Genomic DNA, 16,775 nt, shown 5'->3' with positions numbered 1-16,775 from the left:
CCATTGAGCGCCAACACCCCCCGGGCAGCGTACCCTGTACATCGTACCTGGGACGCTGGGATCCCCGGAAGAATCCTGCGAATAGATCCACCTCCCCCCCCCCCCTGGACAGTCCCCACCGGCGGTGCGGTGGGCACTGGACATGGATGCAACGGAGAAGTTCGATGGGACACACAGATATGCTTAATCTGACTCCAGATGGGGCATCCACTCTCCCCCCCCACACACGAGGCGGACACGAGAGGATCCACCAGAATATTTGTTTTCCAGGTTGACGAGGATCGCGACCTTTTCAGTATCCCAGTCGACTAAGAAATGAATGCCCTTCATGTCACGACTTCCCATGGCCCCTAAAGTCTAAACCGCAAGGCTTCGGGCGTCGCCGGTGAGCACACGCCCAGTTGCTGGGTGATTTCTAATCCCTAATTCCAATTCCAATTGCCACGGTCGTGTTCGGCCGCACCGCGCAGGAATCTCACCCGTCGAGTCGCCCACGCCCGCTCTCGTCCGAGGTCCAGAGGCCGATTGCGCGCAGCTTACCCGATCGACACTGCCAGGGGTGCCTGCGACTGGCGCGATCTGCCGAGGATGATGTATATGCGGTTCCTGGGTGCTTCGCCACTTGCCGCGTTCCTGAAATTGGCAGAATCATCTACACAGCAACCTACGGATAACACAGTGCTGGGAGCAATTTCTATTTGCTAAGCGAATCCTCAACAAGAAGAAAAACTCTTCATGGCGAGATGGCGGTAAACCGGAGTGTACTGCAAAAAAAAAACCATCGGGGGGAAACAACCCGTTTTGCCGGTTTACAGGAACCCGCCACCCGGTAAGGACGGGTTGCAAATACAGGCTGGTATCCTGCAAATTACCATCCGTGACCATCTGGCGGAGGCTGTCGGATCTCCAATTCTCCCCCAACGGGCTTCACTCGTGCATCCTCGGGCACCCGATGCATCCAATCACCGAGGCCACTGCCCGCCGTGGTCGGCATGCGCCTTTCAGGCAGCCATGAGTGTACTGTAACTCGTTGCAGTGGCCGTTTCCCCCTGCTGTCCGGCGTTACTTCGCAGATTGAATCCTTTCGGTCTGGCATTCCACGGTGAATCTGAAAGATTGGATTGACCTGCAAACAGCCACCCCCCTATCCAAGGCTCGCATGCGAACTGAACCAGCGCCTCGGTGACTGGTACGAGCAATCGCATCTGCCATCTTTGCCATCCCAAGAAACCAGAGCGATGTATCCAAATCGAACCAATCGAACCAATCTTGCAATTGCCTTCTGCTCCCTATTGGAAGTCTATTCGAAACCCCATGACGCGGCCAGAGCCAGGGGGGCAAGAGTTCCCCCATACGCCCGAGTCTAATCCGTAGTGCTATGATACAATCATCAGCATCCTCGGATGAGAGTTTTCTGGAATATTGGAAAAAATTAGAATCTGTCGTTGGAACTCGGGTTTCCAGGTCCACGGTACAGCGAAGATGTACTTTGTACTACTATGTGGTACGACATGGCGGTGTTCTTCCTCAACCCCCCCGCTCGTCTGATCCACACGAAAAAGCAAAAGGGGAAATAATGGAGTCCACCGCGAGAGTCCACTGCTGTCAGGTCCCGTCCGCAGAGATGTCGAGATCAAGCCAGATACTATACTATGTACATACTGGCACCACCGCCACCCATCCTTCGCCCTCGTCGCATTATCCCATATTATGACCCAAACCACTTTCTCCCAACCACCACCACCCTTCCAATTCGGGTCGCATCCGAGGACCTTCGAGGCCAATTTGCCCTCGGGTCTCGACGACTGCGCATCGCGAGCCTATGAGGTGGGTGGCGCGCGCGATCCTCTCATCCGCTGGGAGCGGGCTGCGGCCCTGATTGGCCGCGGCTCGCCATCCTGAAACTCGGTGATCCGGATTTACAGTAGGCTTGGAGGTTTTTTCTTTTCCGGTCTGCGCCGGCGCAAGGCTCCCAGATGAGTCGGAATTCGCCTCTAGAACGCGTTGGGCAAGTTGACCCATCGGATGTGTACCTGGGGAGGTTGCATGCTCTGTGTTGTACATCCCCTGTATGTCCAGGGACGCAGACGCCAGCACGCGACTCCGATCGGACCGGATCGTCGAAGTCGGTAGAATCGAACTTGGGGACTCTGTACTCTGCACTGTGGGACAGCCATGTACGAGTCAATGGCATCGGTTGCTGCCACTGGTGCGCGTGATGTCCTGCTAGTTCGGCCGAGATATTTACGATTGGGGGTGGAGGAGCGGAGAGGGAGAGGGCGGGGATCTCCAGTATGCGCTTACAGTATATAACTCACGAACTTATGTGATCTCACACGCTATGCTGTTACGATTCGACTAGGGGACACTCCGAAGCGGACTGATGGGTAGTCGTTCATTAATCCTGCCCCCTTGACTCATCTAGCCCTACTGGCGGGGAACGCAGTCCACCCTGGCGTGTAAAATCAGCCGTGGTCGGCTAATCCTCTGATCATTGGGGGCCTTTGGGGGGATATCCGGGAATCAAGCCTTTTGCGCAGGAGAGCGCGACGGGAAGAAAAGAAAATTACCAGCGCTGGTCGATCCCCAAGTGGGCTCACCTTTCTGCAGACGCCTAACAATCCATCAGCATATGAAATCCCGAATCATGAATTTCAGTTAGTATTCCTCGATTAATTCGTTGCCCCTGACCCGGAACAGCTTCACCGTAGTTTGGCGGGATCACCTCGCTGCTCGTGGACCGAACCGTCTCGGGCTCCTCTGTGGATCCTGGCCACCTCCCGGCTACGCTACCGAGTCCTAGCCCGGGATGCTGCTAGGTATACGACCGTATTCGTAGTATCAGTAGTACCATTGAATAAGAATAACACTTGGTGATATACAGTACAAAGTTGTTGTTCCCGAGCTCCCCTGTCAACGACCAGATTCAACACCGCGGCCGTGGTGCAGCAGGGAGCCCAGCAATGTCGTTGCCGGAAACGTTCCGGCGCGCGCAACATGCCGCGAATGGGGAAGGCGAGAAGAGAAGGTTAGGCGAGTCGTGGCCTGCCTATTTGGTCGTAGCGCGGTGCGCCCCAAATTGACGCGGTTTGGGAGGACCGTTATTGATTTCGTACTGGTATCTCAAATTCGATCCTTTCATGATGACTTCCCGTTTCTGAAAAAAAAAGGGATTGTTTCGTCAATAATGATTGCGACGTCCACGGGGCCTGGCGCCGCATGGATCTGATACTTCCCGAAGCACGAGGGGCCGATCGGATCAATTGATGAGTTCTGCAGAACCCTGGTCAGAGTCTTTTGCAGGTCCACAATCGAAGCGGGAGAAGCTCTTGCGAAATTCTACGGTGGAGCATGGAGGGGCCAGGGTTCCGCGGGTGAGTACATGTACATGGTGCATGGTTGCGGCGAGCGGTGCCTTTTCTGTCCAGTATCATTATCACTAGGAATTTCGACTACCGCGATGCAATCCCGAATCCTCCTTGGATCCGGCCTGAGACATCCGGTGAAACTTTTTTCTCTGAGAAGTGCGCATTAGGTAATACCGGCGCGTCGAGATTGGGTCAACCTTGGAAAGATTCATGTATCCGTAAACGTTTCCTCCCGAGACTGGTAAGGACAGATTGTCCCTGCGACTCGGGCCATCAGTAAGCAGGAAGAGTTTAGATGAGTGCTGTGAGGCGGAAATAGCCACTCTACCCAATAGGAGCCCCTGACGGTGCGTGGTGCCCACGCTCTCTACCGTCTTTCGGCCAAGGGCTTTTAGACTCAACAGTAGCTTGCGCGCCCTCTTGCGACTCGTGAAGTTTAATAGTGTCCCTAGCGAAGTATCTCTTCGCTATAGCGTGCACAGTATAAGTTATAAGTACATTCAGCGTGGTATAGGGCTTTACATCACCCGATCGCCGCGACCATGTCATCAGTCAATTGCACACCCCTGTAGCACTTGGAATCGGCCCGGGAAGCAGGCGGCTGCGGCGCATCCGCAAAAGTATGTAGGGCAACAATGCATGGCCGTTACCGTATACACACGGTGAAAGTTGGGGTTCAGCGAACGAAACGCCGATGACGGACTCCTTCTCACTCTTCCCCCTCCTCTCTCTCTTTCTTTGGTTCCCGGGGGTCATGGCTAGGATCCAGCCTGCATGCATGCTGAGGGGAAATTTAGTTGGTGATTGATGCACGATGAGGTCGGCGCGCTCGCTGCGAGCTTCGGCCTCGCCCTTGGGACTGGATGAACGGATGACGGATGACGTGCACCCCCGTTCAGAGATCAGTGCGAGAGCGAAACGGGAATCCCCTCGAGCGCGTTCGCTCGGCGCCGGGGTTGGTTCGAGACCACTCTTGAGGCCGACGTGCAATGGCATTGCAGCTCCCTGCATGAGATGTGTGATCTGTTTACCTGCGGGGCTGTCAAGCCACTGCGGAGCCCATCAGAACCACAACGGCCGTACAATCCTGTCTGTCGCCATAGATCATGTCAGATATGATTGTGATTCAGGATAACTCCAGTGATGGCTGCGATCAATCGTTGCCCGGAACAGAGCAAGGCTCGGCCTACGGGATGGGCAATGATCCGTGTTTCCTATACGGGTCGAGTCTGAATGCAGGCGCCGCGATCGGGGGATAGTCGAGGACAACAGTGCGAGAGTGACAACAACGGGTTCGCAACGCGTCGCATCAGTGGACAGGAACCTTTACCCCAGGCAAGTGGTGAGATGGCAGGATCGTAATAATGCAAATGTATTTTTTATTTCCCCCCTTATAGGTAACCGGTAACCTGTACGCCACACGCGTGAGAGGGGGATAGTCAGCTTCAATTTGAGCTTGGGAATCACAGCAGTACGTTCGAGTTCTTGATCCATTGCCTTGAGCAAGAGGGAACCTACGAAACCCATGAAAACATAGTTACAGCCATTTCTGTTCGCGGACGATATCGTCATCACCGAGTCTCCGACCCAAACGTCGCTGGGAATCCGCGTAAGTTTGGAAATCGCAATACGCGGTACCGCCCATTTTTGCTCTTCTGCTGGTCGCTCTTGCCTCCTCCGAGCAACGATCGTCTTTTTCTTTTCGTTTCTTTTTTTTTTTTTTTTTTTTTCTCTTTTTCTCTTTTTCGAATTTCCATTTCCAATTTTTCCATTTCCTGCGAACTTTGGCCGCCCCCCCCCCATTATTCTTCCCTATTCCTCTTCCAATTCCCATTCCCATCGTTTCCTTACCTTCTCCCTCCCCCCCCGAATTCCCCGGCTTCGATCTGTCTTTTCCAGAGTTTTCCTTTGACCTTTCCCCTTCTTCCTTCTACCATCCCCCCTTCGCCTCGATCGCTGCAAATTTATTTCTTGATTCACTTCGGTCGCATTCCTTGACGCGAAGCAGATCTGACTAGTTGTTTGTGCTGCGAGAGACCCACTTGCACGCCCGCTTCCTTGGTGGATACAGAACCCATCGACGGTGACAACGTGCGGATAACTCTCAAGTTCCCACACGACTACCTGGTGGGTGACCGTGGGGAAATCTCCTCCAAGCCTTTCTTTCCTTCTTCATCCCTTCTCTAACTGCTTGGTGGAGTCAGATCTTGTGCAATTGATCCCCGTCCCCCCGTGACCTTGCGTGACCTGGTCCTTTCCGCCTCCGGGAAAATTTTCAAGTGAAGAGAGAAGGAAAAAAAAACACCTCGCGGGAACGGCCGTGAGACTCGACAAAGAACAAAGAAAAGAGAAAGACCGGGAGAACGATCAGATAGGACTCGAGCATTGTGTTCGATGATTGCTTCGTGATTTGCTCCAACCATCCCAAAATCTCGCTCGTCCCCTCATCGTCGCTGAAACCACCGACGATGGATCCCCGATCGCACCCTTCGCGTCCCCCGTCCACCAGCTTGCCCCAGGGCTCCACGCCTCTCTCGTCGACACCCCTCTCGAGCATGCCTATGCCACAATACCCGATGCAGCCTCAGTATCCGGTCTCGCAGCCGCATACACTGCCTCCGCTCCAACCTCATCACACCCAGTCGCCCGCGCCGCACCCCTACATGGGCCAGCCCTACCGGCCGGACCTGTCGCGGTTTCCCGCGTCGACTCACGACGTATACGGGGCCTCCACGGCCCCGATCATGCCGCACTCGACTGTCGGTAGCCAACCACCGCCGTTTTTGTCGCATCCTAACCAGACACAGGCGCACTCCTCCCAGTCTTACCCGCCTCCCCCGAGCGTGCTGCCGCCCGCGTCCACCGCGCAGACCTACCCGCAGCCGATCGCTCCGGCACCCCCGCGTGACCGCCGCGACTTCAACGGCATGCCCTCCGGTGCCTTCAGCTACGCGGACGGCAAGTCCTGGGGAATGGGCCCCGAGGTGAACGGTGCGAACGGCTCGCCCTACGGGACCAAGGAACCGCCCCGGACGCAGGTCGTGGGCTCTCAAGGCCGCCGTGGCATTTTGCCGAGTGTCCCGGGCCGCGCGACTCCGGTTCCCAACGGTGTCAACGGCACCGCGAAGAGCACCACCATCCCCGCCAAGGATGCCGATGGGAAATTCCCTTGCCCGCATTGTAACAAGACCTACTTGCACGCGAAACACCTGAAGCGCCATCTGCTGAGACGTGAGTTTTTCTTTCCCTGCTTTTGGGTTGGTCGATCTGGATTTCAAGAGCACGTGGGCTAATCACGCGTCGTCTTTGTTTTGCTTTTCTATAGACACCGGTGACCGGCCTTATATGTGTGTTCTCTGCAAGGACACCTTCTCCCGCAGTGATATCTTGAAGCGTCACTTCCAGAAGTGCTCCATTCGTCGGGGCAACCCCACCGGCGCGACTCACTTGTCGCACCCTCAAGCCCATTTGAAGCGGTCGCAACAGGCGGCCGCAGCAGCGGCGGCGGCGAACCCCGCGAAGCCGATTCAGGATGAAGTCAGTAGCCCCGTCCCAGGTTCCAATGGCGTGATGGGTGCGCAATTCGGCGATGGGGTCGTGAATGGCAACGGAATGGCCAATGGCCGTCCCGCCTTCGCGGATCAGCAGCATCTAGGGTTCGCCATGTCGCCGGCAAACGGCATGAGCCGTGGTCCGAGTGACGACGCGTACGCCGGCCAGGCGTCCGCGCGAGGCTCCTGGATGGCTGCGCCCAAGCAGAATCCGTACCTCATGCACCATGGTGCCGACGCTCATGGCCAGCAACTGAGTGTTGATCGTCATATTGAACAGGTAAAGCCCCTGGTCGTGCCCGACCCTAAGCATCCGGCCATGCCCGGCCCCCATTCGAGTCAGCCTGGTGTTGACTGGACCTCGATGTTTCAGCACGGCCCCTCCGACGGCTACATGAACCCCGTTTTCCCTCACTCCATGGCCGCCGGCCAGGAGCCCATCCACGCTCCCGTCGATGCCGACCGCAAGTTCTACCCGGCCACGACCGCAGGCGGCCCCGAAAGCGGTATGAACGGACTGTACCTGGCTTCGACCACGCTGAGCGGTGATGGTGAGTCTTTCTGATTCCATCTTTCCTCGGTCTTGGGTGGAAACGTACTAATCGCGTCCTTGCAGGCACCGTCCAGGCCGCGCGACAGTAGACGGTTCGTCCGATCGGAACGCACAGCGGCGACGAACAATGGGAGACGGAATCACCAAATAAAAGCCCATTCTGACCATTGCGAAAAGTACTGATGCAGATTTTCCTTGCGATGGATGCGATTTGTTTCGTTTGCAGTCTTGAGATTTCTGGCATGTTTCGAGGCAGCCCCAGACGTGGCTCTTTATCGGTCTCTCCCTCTGGTGCGTCCGGCTCCGCTCAACCCAGCTTGCAGCGGCGTTTCTCGTGCTTCAGGCGTCTACGTCCCGGTCCGTTTTGTCTGCTTTCTTGTGTATTGTGCGTCCTTGGTGGCTTTCATTTCTTTCCATTCTGGTTCAGATCCCATCCGGTGTGGGACCGCATATTCTTCTCTTCGGCGACTACAACACGGTGGTTGAGTTGCGAGTCTGGTTGTTTTTTCTCCCTCCTGATGAGTGGGCAGACGGTATGGCGGGTGGCTTCGTTCGGCGTCCACACTATAGACATGGGCATGTGTTCTTTTGCGCGAATGTTCGACAACAGAAAGGAGAAAAGCTTTGCGGGAAGGCTTCCGTCGAATTTGCAAGTTTTCTTGTCTTCTGTTCTTTCCTTTCCGTTGTTTCTTTTGACTGTTATTCTTATATCTCCTTTCTCTATCCTTTCCTTGTTTTCCCCAGGGGTCGTCTGTCTCGCTTGTCTCTTTACCCCCTCTCCAGTGCATCTGCATGGCCTCGTTCCTGTAAGTACGGTCGACACGGTACGGACATATATGCGCTTCGGGCTTCTTGAGGTGTGATTTAGGGTGTTTTTCACTTTTAGGAGGGATTCTGTTCTACTCGAAAAAGCATCTAGAAATAGACCCGATTGTTTCTCTTTTTAGCGAAGGCCGGTCTGGCTGCGAGTACTAGATGGTTAGCTTGCCTTTGATCCTTTCGGGATACCGAGGGGAATCTCGCAGCATACAAGTCAATTCGCATCTCATAGTATCTCGACGAGTCGACTCGCTAAGCCGATTTCGTCCACCTCCCCGATCGCTCGAACCTGTTCCGAGCGCTGGCCCATCCGGAATCTTCCTGCGCGACGTCATGTTCTGAATTCCCCCGCGCCTGATTGGAGCGTCAGCGCGCTCGGGAGGGTTGGATTCGGGATCTTCGAAAACCCCCCGCCCTTCAGACGCTTAGATGCTCCGCTTTTTTTACAATCTGGCCCGGTTGAAGGGATCCTGTTCCCTTCGCGATCCGACCTGGTTCTTGCTGCTACCTTGCGGGCCACCGACGTTATTTAGGGTGCCTCTCTTTTGTTCGCTCTGCCCTGCGCCCTGCCGATCCCACACTTCTTCTCTCCCTCTCCCTCCACACAACCGGAGAACGTCTCACCCACATCACTACTCTCACCTTCGCTGCAATAGCGACCCCGACATCAAGCCATGTCAACCAACCGGCCATTCCTGGCCAACTTCCTGGCCGCCTTCCGCGCCCAGTCCACCTACAAGGCCGCCTCACAATCCACCGGCTCATCCACGCTCTCCGCCGCCCAGATCTCGCAAAGCGCTCGCGCGATAGCCACCAAAGCCGCCACCTCCGCACCCAGCGGGTCATCACCTTCTCACCCGGGCACGTCGGCCTCCGCCTCGTCCTCGTCCTCGAATCCCCATGCTCACCACCACCACTCGTCCTCTGCCTCCGCGGCCACCGCAAATGCCTCTACATCCGCAGCCGCCACGGGTACAGGTCCAGCGCCGACATCCCCTGCCGCTACACATCACTCCCACCACTACCACCACGCCCCGTCAGATGTCTCTCCGCCACCAACGCCCGCCTCTTCCACTCCAATCCCTATCAACCACGCCCCAGCTGACCGCCAGCGCCGCGGGAGCGACAGTTCCTCTGGCTCCGGAGGCTTCCGCGACGCCCTCGGCCCGGAGAAGTGGTACATCGGCGGCCGTACGCCAGCCGGCGAAGAGCGCTTCTACCGGCTCGGCATGGTGACCAAGGGCGGCGGGCGGCTCGGCGGGAGCGGGAGAGTCGGGAGCATCGACCAGCTAAGCCTATGAGGACTCGGGACCTTCACCTTTTTCAAAAACCGACTCACTCGCTCTGGGGGGTACACGCCCACTTTCTCTGGGCGAATTGGGATCCTGGCTGGGTTTGAAATTTGATTGCAATCACCCCCTGTCAATCCTGGGTCGGATGCCGATGCTCTTTCTCTGCCATTATTACGATGTTCATGTCTTTGTTTGGTCCTGGGATGTCACCCGCTGGTGCTGGGATTCATTTTGTGGCGTTGGGCTGCTACGGGTGTTCTGGGCTGGGCGTTTTTCTCTTCCGCCGTCTTCTACTTTTTTTTTTCTTCTTGGGCTTGGTTTTTGTCGGCTTTTCTTGGGCAATCATGCAAGAAAAGAAAAAGATACTTATACGTTTTTGCGCTTTCTGGACAAGAGTGGCTTCGTGGCTCTATCTGTCGGACACGGAGAACATGGGGCTTTTATGTGTCGTGGATCTCTTTTATGGTCCTTTCAAGAAAGGACTGCATACGCTTAGCATGGATGTACAGTCTATTCCAAAAGACTTTCTTTTCCTATTCACGGACCATTGAAATGACACTCCATTCTCTGGGAGAACCAGCTGTATCAGTCTCATACTGGGATTTTTATCTGCTGCAGAATGATGTGGACGAGGTGAGAAGAGATGCTCGCTAGAAAATACTCCTTCCAAACCCAACCATCGACCTCGAACCGACTCGACGAATCTCACAGCACCTGCTGCGTCACACAGTGCAACACACCTCCCGTCCTGGGCAGCGCATTCACTGCCACCTGCCGGACCTCCCGCTCAGGAACTAGCCTCTGCAGCAACTCAAACGCCTTCCGGTCCGCCTCAGCATCCCCGAAAGCAGGCATCACCAGCCCCCCATTCACGAAGTAGAAGTTCACATACGACGCCGCGGGCGCCGCCTCCTCCCCAGGCACATCCCCCTTGACAAGCGCCGGGTCCGGCTCCTGGACATCATGGATCTCGAGCCGGCGGCCGCGCGCATCCATGGCACCGTCCAGCACCGCTCGCATCTCGTGGTACATATCCCAGTACACGCGCTCGCAGCGCGGATGCGGCTTGCACACCACCACGACGCCGGGCCGGACAAACCGCGCCTCGGCATCGATATGGCAGTCCGTGATATCCAGCCCGACCCGGCCGGGAATCCAGATAAACGTCCGCACGCCCAGCAGCCGGCGCAGCTCGGTCTCGATGTCCGCGCGCGATAGGCCCGCGTTGCGCGCCGGCCCGACCACGCTGCTCTCCGTCGCCAGGAACGTGCCCTCGCCGTCCAGCTCGATCCCGCCGCCTTCCAGCCGCACCGCGGACGGCACCCGCGTCACGAGCGGCTGGCCCGGCGCCAGCGCGGCGTTCTCGAGGGCGAGCACGCGCGCTGCAAAGTCCGTGTTTTCCTGTCGCCGCGCGGCGTCCATGAGCGGCCAGTCGGCCGCTGTGTCCGCGTTGCCGGTGTAGATCGGCTCTGAGATCTTGTTGCCCCACTCGCAGAAGCGAAAGTCGATGGCGTAGCGCTTGTGGTCGGTGGCGCCGTGCACGTAGACGGGGCCGGTGTCGCGGACCCAGCAGTGGTTGGTTGCGCAGGGGATCAGTGTGATGCGGGATTGCTGTGCGAGCGGTGCGTGGGCCATGCGCTGGCTGACGAGCGCTTGTGCGTGGGCGTGGTCTTCGGGCCGGACGTGCAGGCGCACGGGCTCGAAGGTTGCGATTGTTCCTGCGAGATCGACGATCTCGCTGCAGGTGCGCTCGTGGAGGGCTGGGAATGTGGAGCAGTGGGAGGGGAAGCCGAGGATTGTGGCGATGTGGGGGGTGGTCTCGGCGAGGTAGATGTATTGCCTGTTTGGATCTTCCGTGTGAAAGGGCTGGCTATGTTGCTGGAGGTGCCCGGTGTTGGTTGTGGGCGACATGGTGGTTGGTCGGTGTGAGGTTGTGGTGATGAAGCGGCAGGTTAATTGCAAAGAGATGCGTGGTTCACTCAACTGAAACGCTTTGTTGAAATGGATTGGACGATTCAGGCAGCCCTATATCCAAGTTAGTCTTGCCATGGTGGGTGGGGCAGAGAAGAGTGTGTAGCAACGACTCACATCGACTGCAGAGAGCTGTACATAAAGAGCTCGGCCAATGGACACTCGACGCGTTAGAGAGCGAGAAGCAGAGCCGAAGAGAGACGACATGGCGACTCGCAGTATTCGCAACGACAAAGGGTCCTATTTATGCGGGAAGCGCGCCCCAGGCAGGAAGAGAGAAAACACGCGTGAGAGTGGAAGTGACGTTGCGGTATCAAAAAGGAAAGTCGACGCGATCCACCCGATCAACTCTATCTATTGCCCGAAACCGTTCAGACACCAGAGTTGCGGAGACTGCCCGTTTAGCAGTTAAACAAGGGCTGCTCCTCGCCCTCTTCCTCATCCCCATCCTCGTCCTCGTCCTCACCCAACCACAACATCGGCATCGCCGTCAGCGCAGCCAGTACGCCCAGCGTGCCTGACATTGCGCCCCACCCGAATCGATACTCCACGAAGCCGCCCCAGAGTGGGCCAAAGAAGACCCCCGCAAATTGACACATGCTCTGCAGTCCAAATCCTTGGGCGACGGCGCCCTTGGGACCTAGAAGCCCTGGCTGGGCCACTTCCAGCGCGATGAGCGCCTGTTGCGTTTCGACATACATTGCGGGCGTGCAGGCGTGGATAAAACACCCGATCAGGAAAAGCAAGGTGATCAGAAGGGCGATATGGGCAACCGAATCAGTCTCCGTGAAGCGCAGGCAAATCAGGGCGGGCGACAGCAGGAAGAAGCAGCCGAATGCCATAAAACAGGCGCCGCAGCGGTCTGTGATGAAGCCTACAAAGCAATTAGGAGGATTCCGGTACTGTTGACATTGCCGATCACCAACCAAATAACGGTTCGAGAAAAGCTGGAACTGCCATCGGTAGAAAGACCACACCCATGCCGAGTGCGGACCAACCGTACCGGGTTTCGACGAAGATGGACAGTGTCTGCAAGAATCAGTCTACTACCATTGAAGTGAGTAGACGCGCATGACGGGCCCACGAACCGCATCGAATGCCGACAGCAAGAGACCCTGCACCAAAAGCGCCCAGGAAGAGATCAATACGCGCCGCTGTTTGAGAATTTGGAAGAGAGCAAACCTAGCATTTCTTCTCGGGCCAGGTTGTGCCTCACACGGTGTTGGTGACTCGGGTGCAGGCACAGTACTTGCGATTGAGTCGCCTTCTGCATCGGAACTACGAACCCAGAGGGCTGCAGTTCGCTTTTCGATCATGACGATTCGCATTCCCAGATCGATCGCGATTATGGCATAGGCCACACAAAAGACAGCATTATAGCCGCCTGCGTGGTACACGATTCCGCCGAGGAATGGACCGAGCAGGAAGCCAGATGCGATTGCAGAGCCCAAGTACCCTATCGTCTGCCCGAGGTGATCTTGTGGGACCGAGTCGTTGATGAGGGCGAATGCTGCCACCACCACAAGAGCACCTGCGCAGCCCTGCAACAATCGGCCCACAATGAACATTGCCAGCGAATACGACGTGTGCAACACTACCATACATCCCCCCAATGTGACGAGAGCGGCGACAAAGGGAAATTGGCGAGTTCGGGCCCTATCGACCAGATATCCGAATATAGGGCAGAGAACGAGGGATGTACCGGCTTCGCACATGAGAAGGACGCTGACCCAGAATTCACCTGCATGAAATGTGAGCGTGGAAGATCCTTACGCACAAATCGAACCCCCTTCCTTATACCTGGATGAGGAAAAGGAGGGTACAAGGGCAATACCTACGAGCGCTATACTCGACATTAGCTCGTGTCATGAGCGCCGAGGGCATGACGGGCACAATCTGTTAAGCGTCATTGTCGGATTCTTAGCCACATAGATTGGCGCTGGCTTACCATTGCATAGAGCAGGAAGTCCTGATCTCGTCAATTTCTGAATCAGCAGGCATCACGGCAAGTCTGACTTCCACTTACCGTGAACGTGGACATCCAGACAGTCGCGATGATGAATGTGGTCGAAGATCGCAGTCCCAGCAGCCACGGAGGCTGTCGATTCCGTGATATTGCCTTGGAGGTTGGGCTTACCATCATGGCTATAAGGTTGTTCTAATATCGAGTATAGACACGGCCACAACAATTGACTTGCACACTGGCCGCAGTCTCTTTCCGGACAGCCTCTAGGCAAATCAGAGAAGAGGAAAACTGAGATGCGAAGGGTGGCGAGAAAGATAGGATGCTTCGGCTTTCCCGACTTATATTTACAAAACAAAGAAAAAGCGCCTCATGCTCCGGCTTGAGACAAAGCCGCGCCATGGCGCAACATCGATTCTATGATAATTTCGAGTACCCCTGCACCGGCTTCGTCATTGCTTGCTCATAATCTCTCGCCGGATCAACGTTGCAGAGATGTCGCGGCGGATCAGCTGTGTCGGGGATTTAACACGCTCGACTGGCAGACAATAGCTTCCCATTCGAGAATTGCGAACCCGGCCGAGCGTTGACCTCGCCTGGGCGCCCCTTCTTTTGAGCCCCGTGTTCTCTGAGGGACATAGGTTTTGTGTGCTTGCACCATTTATTCCACCGTCTTCCTACGGGGCATGCTCTCTTGCAGGGAACGTTGGGACGTTTGGATACTTGACACGGTCACGGTCCGCGAGAGACGGCATTTCTTGTGTCCCCAATGCCATGGGACTTCTGCAATACACTTCGAGATGTCTCGCTTTCGGATAGCAGCGTTGGCTGGACCACGAGGACGCAAAGGCCGAGCTCTACGCGGACTTTTCGGGAGAACTGGCCCCGGCTTGAAGGCGAATGGAGATGCGCATGGTATGTCCACACGCTCTTCGATTGGCTTGGAGATTCAGAGCTCGTATATGCTGTGATAGGTTGCAAGGGAGATATCTGTGTCCCTTCGAAGTATCTGGTGGTCTTCAGAGGGCGTGGAAGGTATTCGCTGACCATCCGTCGATATTAGAATATGACATCGACAAGGGAAATTGGAAATCAACCCCGATGATATGATTGGATAGAGCACTGGCTCTTCATGAGCTTGTTCCACAGAGGAAGGTGGAACTAGTAAGCCGGCGTTGTTGATAGCATAGCAACAACTCGGTGAAGGGACGGTCTATACAATAGGTCCCTGATGCTCCAGGCGTCGATGTCACCGTCTTGCATTTCTCATCGCACGTACGACACAGGCGAACGATGATCGATCCCGATGACCACATCTCGGATCTCAGATCGCATCTCCCCATGATCGAGGCGATGGAGGTCGCCGACCGTGGAGAAAAGGAAGCAATGTGCCTTCTAGAGGTCCACATGAAGCAAAGGGGTATGCAAATCCCGTTCTCCGAGTGGAGGCCGGATTTTCGGGATTTGAAGCTGGAAAGACGATGGGAGCTCGCCGCCAATGCCGCTAAAGTCGGCTCGACTCCGAAGTCTGGGGAAGAACGAGACGAGGGATGGTTCATCCCTCGTCAATAATGATGAATGCCCCCTCGACGAGCCTCACAGCGAGGCCATCTGCCAGCAACTTCTCTTCCATGTTTCTCCATGGCCACAGGACCATGACACATCCTTATCCGAGCGTAAGGGCGAATCCCGTCGTTAAGAGCCGTTTTGCGACGCGCGATCTTATCGGTGGGGATCGGCCACTCGCGGGCATCGGAGCTGCCCGATGCTCTCGCGCGCGGACACATCAGCCCATTTTCACCGTCGTGAAATAAATAGACTCGCCTGTCGCCGTCTGGTTCGGAACCAGATCTTCATCTTGAGTTTCTTGCGCTTCTTTCGCTCTCTCCTGACGCCCCGTGTGCCTGAGGCCGCGCTATCTTGGACCCTTCTTATCTCCATTCTCCCCGGAATTCTCCTCCAACCGCTCAATCAAATCATTCGTCATGAGCACTCTCGCAGCTGCCCGCTACGGCAAGGACAATGTCCGCGTGTACAAGGTGCACCGTGACGAGAAGACCGGGGTGCAGTCGGTCGTGGAGATGACCGTCTGCGTGTTGCTGGAGGGCGAGATCGAGACCTCGTAAGTAGGCATTCTTATCGGCGCCAACATTCGCGGTGGCGGCAGTAATGGCAGGCCGGCGGCCGCAACAACAAGTACTGACAATTTTCTCGTGAAACAGCTACACCAAGGCCGACAACAGCGTCGTGGTCGCCACCGACTCAATCAAGAACACCATTCACATCACCGCCAAGCAGCAGTCCGTGACGCCGCCGGAGCTGTTCGGCTCTGTCCTCGGCACCCACTTCATCGAGAAGTACAGCCACATCCATGCCGCGCACGTCAACATCGTCACCCACCGCTGGGTGCGCATGAACATCGACGGCAAGCCGCACCCGCACTCGTTCATCAAGGACAGCGCCGAGACCCGCAACGTCCAGGTCGACGTGGTCGAGGACAAAGGCATCGACATCAACTCAGCCATCAATGGCCTGACCGTGCTGAAGAGCACCGGCTCCCAGTTCTGGGGCTTCGTGCGTGATGAATTCACCACCCTGAAGGAGACTTGGGACCGCATCCTGAGCACCGATGTCGCTGCAAACTGGCAGTGGCGCCGCTTCAGCGGCCTGCCCGAGGTTCAGGCCAACGTTGCCAAGTTTGATGCATGCTGGGAGACTGCCCGGAACACCACCCTGAAGACCTTTGCTGAGGACAACAGTCCCAGTGTGCAGGCCACCATGTACAAGATGGGCGAGCAGATCCTCGCCGTGGAGCCTCTGCTTGATACGGTGTCGTACTCGCTGCCCAACAACCACTACTTTGAGATCGGTATGTTGCCTCCCTTTCCCGTCAAACTCCGCGGCGGGTCTTTTCTGACGATTCATTATAGATCTTAGCTGGCACAAGGGCATCAAGAACACTGGCAAGGATGCCGAGGTGTACGCGCCCCAGTCCAACCCCAACGGCCTCATCAAGTGCACGGTGGGCCGCGCCAGCCTGAAGGCTAAATTGTAATGGGCTGGTAGTCGGTGATTCCCGATTCCGGAGTTTTCGGCATGATGATTATTTTCCTGTACATAATCTCTCTTATAAACCTTTGGGGGCGAAGACACGACCCAACATCAATTGGCAACACGTTCTTTTTATTTTCAGTGGTTTGCGTTGCTATAAGTACATGTCAGGTGTAAGAAGTGAAGAGAAACGCGAATGTGCCACAG

The 16,775-nt window shown here is 56.2% G+C and overlaps 7 protein-coding genes across 7 annotated transcripts; 4 read left to right on the top strand and 3 right to left on the bottom strand.

The window, feature by feature from the left end:
- Window positions 1-3,439: 3,439 nt before the first annotated feature.
- N7459_009143 (uncharacterized protein) lies at window positions 3,440-4,379 on the bottom strand (the record flags this gene model as incomplete). Its single annotated transcript, XM_056948311.1, has 2 exons — window positions 3,440-3,835; window positions 3,933-4,379. The coding sequence occupies 2 exons, from the start codon at window positions 4,377-4,379 to the stop codon at window positions 3,440-3,442; spliced, it is 843 nt and encodes a 280-aa protein (XP_056795536.1).
- A 1,457-nt stretch (window positions 4,380-5,836) lies between these two features.
- N7459_009142 (C2H2-type zinc finger protein) lies at window positions 5,837-7,561 on the top strand (the record flags this gene model as incomplete). The annotated part of the gene is made up of 3 exons (XM_056948310.1): window positions 5,837-6,599; window positions 6,694-7,470; window positions 7,536-7,561. The coding sequence occupies 3 exons, from the start codon at window positions 5,837-5,839 to the stop codon at window positions 7,559-7,561; spliced, it is 1,566 nt and encodes a 521-aa protein (XP_056795535.1).
- Window positions 7,562-8,965: 1,404 nt separating this feature from the next.
- Window positions 8,966-9,592, top strand: N7459_009141 (uncharacterized protein; the record flags this gene model as incomplete). The annotated part of the gene is made up of 1 exon (XM_056948309.1): window positions 8,966-9,592. The coding sequence occupies one exon, from the start codon at window positions 8,966-8,968 to the stop codon at window positions 9,590-9,592; it is 627 nt and encodes a 208-aa protein (XP_056795534.1).
- Window positions 9,593-10,288: 696 nt separating this feature from the next.
- Window positions 10,289-11,494, bottom strand: N7459_009140 (agmatine deiminase family protein; the record flags this gene model as incomplete). Its single annotated transcript, XM_056948308.1, has 1 exon — window positions 10,289-11,494. The coding sequence occupies one exon, from the start codon at window positions 11,492-11,494 to the stop codon at window positions 10,289-10,291; it is 1,206 nt and encodes a 401-aa protein (XP_056795533.1).
- A 461-nt stretch (window positions 11,495-11,955) lies between these two features.
- On the bottom strand, window positions 11,956-13,694 carry N7459_009139 (MFS transporter; the record flags this gene model as incomplete). Its single annotated transcript, XM_056948307.1, has 6 exons — window positions 11,956-12,428; window positions 12,481-12,583; window positions 12,643-13,295; window positions 13,393-13,450; window positions 13,503-13,523; window positions 13,581-13,694. 6 exons carry the CDS (start codon window positions 13,692-13,694, stop codon window positions 11,956-11,958), a joined length of 1,422 nt encoding a protein of 473 aa, XP_056795532.1.
- Window positions 13,695-14,317: 623 nt separating this feature from the next.
- N7459_009138 (uncharacterized protein) lies at window positions 14,318-15,089 on the top strand (the record flags this gene model as incomplete). Its single annotated transcript, XM_056948306.1, has 2 exons — window positions 14,318-14,432; window positions 14,758-15,089. 2 exons carry the CDS (start codon window positions 14,318-14,320, stop codon window positions 15,087-15,089), a joined length of 447 nt encoding a protein of 148 aa, XP_056795531.1.
- A 413-nt stretch (window positions 15,090-15,502) lies between these two features.
- Window positions 15,503-16,572, top strand: N7459_009137 (urate oxidase; the record flags this gene model as incomplete). Its single annotated transcript, XM_056948305.1, has 3 exons — window positions 15,503-15,639; window positions 15,740-16,386; window positions 16,448-16,572. The coding sequence occupies 3 exons, from the start codon at window positions 15,503-15,505 to the stop codon at window positions 16,570-16,572; spliced, it is 909 nt and encodes a 302-aa protein (XP_056795530.1).
- Window positions 16,573-16,775: the final 203 nt, after the last annotated feature.

Source organism: Penicillium hispanicum (genome assembly GCF_028827665.1).
Source record: "Penicillium hispanicum strain IBT 35686 chromosome Unknown utg000008l_segment0_segment0, whole genome shotgun sequence".
NCBI lineage: Eukaryota > Fungi > Ascomycota > Eurotiomycetes > Eurotiales > Aspergillaceae > Penicillium > Penicillium hispanicum.
The sequence above is the reverse complement of the archived record's forward strand: the minus strand, read 5'-3'. Positions and strand labels throughout refer to the sequence as shown.